The 7,730-nt window shown below is 38.2% G+C and overlaps 1 protein-coding gene across 1 annotated transcript in view; it reads right to left on the reverse strand.

The window, feature by feature from the left end:
* Positions 1-7,730, reverse strand: part of CAMK2D (calcium/calmodulin dependent protein kinase II delta) — a 284,942-nt gene that overhangs the window by 63,928 nt on the left and 213,284 nt on the right. The window contains 2 exon segments of the mRNA XM_007454801.1: positions 397-480; positions 5,671-5,773. Of these exon segments, the coding sequence (XP_007454863.1) occupies positions 397-480; positions 5,671-5,773 (187 nt within the window).

A 7,730-nucleotide genomic window follows, 5' to 3' on the forward strand; every position in this document is an offset into this window, starting at 1 on the left:
TCTTTCCCTCTTAATCCCCGTTGAGCATCTTGTGGTACAGACATGACATCTGTGCTAAGGGCTTCCTGGTGGAGGTGACAGGATGGGAGTATAAACCCCATGACCTCTGAGGGGGATTCTCTACCGCCCTGATCTCAAAGTGCCTCCCGGACCATGAGCTTTAACATCACCTGGGAACTTGTTAAAAATGCAAACGCTCCCGCCCCAGATCTCCTGAATCAGAAACAGCAACCTGCTTTTAACCGGCTCCCCACCTGACTGTGTTGTAGACTAAAGTTGGAGAATGATAACTCTAAACTGATTGCTAGAGAGCATCAACCTCAAATTTAACAGATACTATTTTTAATTATAACAATACTGGTGTACTGCAAAATCAGCATGAAAATGATTCCTTACCACACGCCCACATATCCACTGGCTTTCCATAAGGATCTTTGCGTAAAACTTCTGGAGAAAGATATCCAGGTGTGCCAGCAAAACCTAGGGAAAACAGATGTTGATGAATTAAAACCAACTTGACAAAACCAACATGAAATGGCAAACTAAGGAAGAAACTTCTTTGGGCTTCTTTATCTGTTGATCTGTTTGTCAAGATAAAACAAGGCTCTCAGAGAACTAAAATAATGTTGGACGAGTTTCTCTCCATAGCAGTATCAACACTAACCTGCCCTGCTTTGTAGCTTATTAGAAAAAACACATCTTCCTGCAGATATGAAAGCCAATCTATTGTGCTGCACAGTGTGTGTACTTCAGGCCATTTGGTCAGCAGTTCTGATTCTTGTTTATGTGTGAGTTAAAACGAAACCTGTGAAAAGAATCAGAACATCCTCCCCTACACCTGGAAAGAAATTAGGAGAAAACTGAAGATAGGGTTACAACCTTGCCAAAGATGATACTTCTCATGGTACCTACGTAACTTTATTATGAGAGGTATTCACCTATAAAAGAGAAGGACCCAAAACGTGGATCTGGGGGACAAAGTTAAAGCAAATTTTCAGTAAATATTTTTGGAAGTGAGGTGGTCTGTACAGGGTGGGGGATGGCACTGAGAGTAACTGAAGAACTCACTAGGAGAAGGAATGAGTCCAAAATACATCAAAGAGCTCACTCTGTACTAATAAATAATCAGTGTGTACTTATAACTGGCAACGAAAGAGAAGACTCAGGAATATTCAGATGAATCACTGTTGAACAAGTATCAGCTAGACTTAACTTAAGGGATGCGGTACGAGAAACTAGATGGCCAAAGAACGTTTCCTATCATGTAAACCAGTATGTCCAATAAGGTACACTTAAATGACAATTTATAGCTAGAATTTAGAGTAAAGTATTTCTTATTTCCAAAAATAACGGTTTAATAACTATTCCTATTTGGAAGTTTTCTTTAAAGGCACACGAAAACTCGAAACTGTTCTTTAAAATGATATGTAATCAGGAATTCCTCTGACTACAAATCTCTGGTGAAGCACCTTATATATTTACTGTGATGCAAAGTGTCCAAGAAAGGAGCTTTTCCCCCATCTCCATGACAAATGTGTACTTAAAAACAAGCATATGTATAACAGCTGGTTACTTCTTTGAACAAAATTACATTAGAAAATGAGGCAATGGATCTTGGATATCACTTTTTCCCCCATTTTCATTACTTTTCCTTTCCTTGTTTGGTTTAGAGGAGGGCGGGGTAGACAATGAGAAGGAACTTCAAGAAAAGACCTGTAGGTTGTAGTTTAAGCTCTACACGGACCACAGTGGATCCACCTCTACCTCAAACTTTACTTGATAGAAACGTTTGCTCAGTAGTTGTGAAGTAGGAAGAACTACTGAGCAACAGTGGTGGTTCCCCTGAGTGAAGTTCAAGGAGTACCTGAAGGAGAGACGTGGAGTCCGCTCTTCTAAGGTAGGGTAGGCACAATAGTTTTCAAGAGCTACCCAGCGCTTCTCACTGCCATATACCTGCTCTCTCATTCCAACCATCCCTCTCTGACTCCTCCCAAATTGAGACACACAGGGAACCCAATGGGACACCAATGCCAAAGACCAGATTAAAGACCGAGGTCCCAGCTGGCACTTTAAGTTCCTTTACCATCTGGTTCTCCCCTTCATTCACCCAACATGACTTCTTTCTACTTCTGAGCACTTAACCTAAAAATCTCTTTAAGGTCTCTTGAAGATAAACTTCTCATGCTCACCCTTGATGATACTTTTTCTGTTCCTTGTACTTTTTCTGTTCCTTGGACCTTCAATTTTTTGTTCTACCTTTACTCTAACAGAAGGTGGCTCTAAATTATTTCCATGTTAGAGATCTCTTTAGCTAACTACAGTTTTCTGTGGTTCTTTCTCACTCTGAATTTTGACTACCCTTTTATATGCAATCTGTACCCTCCCATCTAGAGTTGGTAAACTTTAATATATGTCTTAAATAACTCAGGATTCACTTGAACTTGTAGAATAAACTATTCTTTAAAAAAAAAAAAAGCTTATAAAAAGCTAAAGAAAAAATAAAAAAGAAACAAGTATTCTCTTAAGCTTAGAAACTATGTGTTTCTATATTTTTGAAATGCTGAATTTTCTTAGAACTTATAATGCACCTCTTAAAAGTCATTACCCTAATAGCTACCTTAGCAAGAACTTAACTGATATCACCATACTAAAGAGAAAATGGGAATTTTACTCCCCATCTGTTGTTGTTTCTCTAGGACCAGCTTGCTATGAAAAATGAATTATCGCAATTTGAAAATTTGTATACTTTTATATGGATGTTATTGCTTTCACTAGCCTGATATTTAGTCATTCACTCAACAACTTTCACTGTGTAGGCCAAGTACTGTGACATGTGTTTCATTCCAAGAGGATTTTGAAAACTTACTGAACAGCTTTCATAGCCCAGGCATTTTCCAATGCTCTACTCCACTTAGTCTCATAACAGCCCCATAAAGGAGTGTTTATCATCTTCATCTACAAAAAGGATACTGACGTCACAGAGTTAAAGTGACTTGGCCAATGGCAGGTAGCTATTAAGAATCAGAGCCAGGATATCAGCTGAAGTATTTTCATTCAAAAAGCAGAAACTTTTCACTACACACAGTCCCTCAAACAGCTTTCGATCTAGCAGAAGAGATAAAACATAGAGCCCCAAGCAAGAGAGATTTCAGGAGCTCAACTCCAATACTCTTGTAAGCATCATCTAAGTTGTCGATGTTAAATTGGAGTCTTGGTTCTGGTAATAAGGCTTCTGGCTTATTCCTGATATCCAATCATCATCTTGTACACAGTTCTGGCAATTACATCCCTGAGCCTAAGTCCCTCTTTTGGTATCTCGTGAAGAAGGGTCCTGCCTCGCTCTAGAAAGGACTAGAAAGGACTAGAGTCCTGTCTTTGAACCCAATTTCCGGGACTCTGATTTCTTCTAAACAGATTCCCTTTAGAGTTCAGGGTTCCTGTAACTTGCTTTCTCCTATATACTCCTTAGTTCAAGCTGTCTTCATTCATAATTTGAACTACTGCATTAGCCTAACTGGTTCTTTGCCTTCAGGCTATCCTCCACATTGCTACCAAAATCAACATTACTTAACATAAACCCAATTATGTCCTTCTCTGCTTAAAATTTTTTACCAGATCCCTGAAACTTCTAAGATAAATGCCAAATCCTTCAAAAGGACATAAAATCCTTTCCTAATTCATCAACTACCACTCATCTCAGTATACTTTATACTTTAGCTGTAACAAACTTATTGTTATTCCTGAAATAGAAAAAAATTGTTTTATGCCTCTGAGGTTTTGCATGTGCTGATCCCTCTATCTTGAATGCCTTTATCTCCTTGCATACCAGTGAATAAAACTCCCATTCAGCCACTAGGAAGGCAGAAGCCTTACCTCAATCACTGAAACTTTCCCCAGAGGCAGAATTTCATAATTCTTCTCTTGTGCTCCAGAGCACCTCATGCGTGCTTCTGATACAGGTGCCCTGACATTGCATGCTAAATACTTATTGGTATAGAAGTGTGAGCATCTCAAGGGGCAGGATCTCTTAATTTATGTATCTCCAGTGATCTGCTCTGCCCATTTCTGTGATAGCCCCACTACATCCTGTTGGACCCCAACTCCTGTTATTGTATATTCTTTATCTGTGTCAACCATACTCTTTCCTATGATAAAAAGATGTTTCTGAATCTCGAATTTACAGAACTAATTCTAGGTCCTACCTTTCAGTTTGCAGTTAAAAGGAACAAGCTTATTTATATGTCAAAATATGACACACCAAATGCCAAAATTGGAGGTATTAAACTCACCTGGTAGGTAAGGAGAGCCTTAATGTAAAGGCAGTATTAAACTTGAGAAATATCACAGATAAGGATACTGGTCAGGTACTACTGAAACAGGACAGGCAGCAGAAAATGAGGTCCTGAATTAGGCTGCCTTCAGAGAAGACAGGCAAGGGTGTCTCACCAGCCACTCCCATTAACTAGCTGGGGCAGATCAGAGAGACATGGTGAATCCTGGGAGCTCTGTGTACATTTTAGTACATGTGTATGTTTAGGGATGTTTAGAGAAGTATTTGCACAGAAAACAAAAGAAGTAAAGCACTTATCGAGCTCTCTTTGTATTTGCTGTTGTTGTTTAGAGGAAAAGCAATTCAAAGTGAAGGGCATTTAAAAAATTTAATCTCAATACATTGAAAGTCAGAAAAGAAGTAAGACTGAGGCTCTCAGAGGTTGCATTTTAGGACACTACGTGAAAAATGGGCTAATACTGGGAAATGGCAGAAAGAGAAGCATAAAATCAGTGGCTGAAATCATTTATTTCGGCTGAATATCAAAACAATCCATACTCCTAGTTAGAAATACTATAATTTAAATTTGTTTAGAGTTAATCTCTTCCTTAATTGCAAGGAAATGGAAATTTCATCATATAGAAATTTTGAAATTATCAAAATTGTAGAGAGTAAACTGGCACCTTGGAGAAATAGAAGATGAGACGAAACACACACACATATACAGATATATAACATCATATATTATATAAATCTCTCTATATACACTTTATAATATTTTTAAAACTTAAATTTGCTAATCACAAAATATGTAAAATATTCTGCAAGTATTTCCTGAGTACCTACTATTTACATAGGCGTTTTTAGCATCAAGTGAGGCTGTATGTGAACAATCAATGTTCTCTCAAACACTCTGACTACCGCAATCCTTTTTTTTTTTTTTTTTTTTTTTTGGTACGCGGGCCTCTCACTGTCCTGGCCTCTCCCATTGCGGTGCACAGGCTCCGGACGCACAGGCTCAGCGGCCATGGCTCACGGGCCCAGCCACTCCACGGCATGTGGGATCCTCCCGGACCAGGGCACGAACCCATGTCCCCTGCATTGGCAGGCGGACTCTCAACCACTGCGCCACCAGGGAAGCCCAATCCTCCTATTAATTCTCAGAACAGAATCCATCCTTCAAGAAAAAAGTCTATGTGTTATTGCTCTTCTATTCCCTTAAATTATTTTTAGATTATATATCCTTTAATGTCAGTAAAATCAGGTACATATAAAGGTCCAATATCTTAAAATTAGTCAAGTTGTCAGAATGAACATTTCCATTCTATTTTGGTTAGGAAGTGGGATGTGACTGGAGCCAGAATAGTACAAGCAGCATGAGGTAGAGAGATCCTACTCACCAAACCACGCCTGCTGGTCTCCTTGAACTTCTATGGCTAAGCCAAAGTCTGCCAGTTTCACAGCTGCTCCCTTGGATTTGCTAGCTAAAAGCAAATTCTCAGGCTTTATTTAGAAAGAAAAAAGACAGACTGTAAGTGAGAACCTATTTTAAGTGACTATTCAAAACTAACATTTTATAAGGTTAGGAAAAAAAAAAAAAAGGCATGCACTGTCCTCTCTCCCGGAGACTGTCATTCCTAAATCCCAGGGAAAATATGGTTAGAAAATGATAACAAATGACCATGTGGGCAGGCTTCAGACAGATGCCTAAGTGTACTGGAGAGATACTGGGCTGAAGAGAGAATACGCTTGGGCAGCGATCAAATGAATGACAGCACCTGTCTTGACCTGCTCACATGCTTCCAACGGCTGCTTGAGGTCCAGACTTGGCCACGGACATTGGCTTAGAAGCCTAACAGAGCACAGACATTTTCAGCAGAAGGAAACTTGGCAAAATGATAACAAGAGTTGGACCAATCTACAGACATTTGGCAAATGAAACTGTGCAAATTAAATCCTAGTTGACTTCAAGAGTTTGGACCCGAATGCAGTGATTTGGATTCCTCAATGTTTCCAAACAATTTCTGTACAAATTTTGGAGTTTTATTCTGAATTATGTATTAAAATTGCTGTCTTTAAGAATCTGTTTATTCTTAAAGGCAGAAAGAGTCTACTACTATTTGCCAAATGTTATAGTTGGATATTTTTCTTCATAAGCCAGTTTTTAAAAACATAATTTATATGTCTTCAAAGTGTGATTCAAAGTATTACTTATATATTTACTTTCCCGTCCCAGAATAGTATAAGAAAGACACATTTTTATTTTCTTGGGTATTTATCATTACTCAAGGACTAATAACTCAGTCTTGGAATAAGGCTGTGCCTACACCACTGTTTCCCAACCAGGGCATCGAGACACATTGGTACTTGGAAAATAAGCACCGTGGCAAAGTCTTGAATTTCCGTGGACTGCCTCTGTGGGTTTTAAGAAATGAAGGGAAAAGATGGTCAGGAAAAGGAGGCTGATTAATACGTACAGTAAATCTATCATCCTTAGCTATGTGGATGAACGTATGTCTGGATTGGTATGTATATTTGGGAGGGTGGTTCATCTTCTTACCTTGGGATAAGACCCAGCAAATTTAGAGATGTGTCTCAGACTGAAAAAAGTTGGGAAACAATGGACTCTGCAAGTGTCAAAACGACTGTCTGAAAAATCTAAAGATTCAGTCAGTCAAATTGGTTTTGTTTATATGTTGGCAAACAACTAATTTCAATTTTTTTTTCCATGAAATTGGCTACTTTTTTTCCTTACTGAATTAGTCAGTTCTGTTGGTTGTTTTGACCTTGGGTAAACACAGCCTAAACCAATATTTAATTTATTAATTAAGCCAGCCATGCAAATTAGCAAAGACTCATAACCAGAACTGGGAAGAAATCAGGTTAAGTCTACAAGAACTAGAGTGTAGGCAAGTCAGTTTTAATCAAATACCAGACTTCTTCAGGCTATAGCTGCTCACTGCCATCAGATTCATCACTGTTATGACAATTGGTAATTGTAAGGAAAACTTTGTAATTTTTTAGGGCTGATAGGGTTTTTACCTCAACACTAAATACATGATAATTTAATTTCGATGTTGGGATGACGAGGTCTCAACTATATGAAAGATCTTCATACTAAAATAACTTTTAGTGAAATCTAACATTTGACATTATTTGGAACTCTTGTTCATCTATCAATATACTGTAGTATCTAACCATGCTATATCATCAGTATTTGACATTTTATTTTCACAACTAAAGTTTATGGTCCACTACACTCATGTACCTTTTACTTTAATTAAGAAGTGATTTCCAGCTATTAATTTATGGAATAAATGACTTGGGAAAAAACCACATTAAACTGTAAGTGATAGTTTATTTCTCTGTAACCTTCGTATTCAAAAGCGTTGAGATGTCAGAGAGCTCTGCTAATACACATCTGTCCTAATTTGTCAAGCACAGACTCATTCAGGGAAAG

The sequence above is a fragment of the Lipotes vexillifer genome, unplaced genomic scaffold (genome assembly GCF_000442215.2).
Source record: "Lipotes vexillifer unplaced genomic scaffold, Lipotes_vexillifer_v1.1 scaffold1219, whole genome shotgun sequence".
Lineage (NCBI taxonomy): Eukaryota > Metazoa > Chordata > Mammalia > Artiodactyla > Lipotidae > Lipotes > Lipotes vexillifer.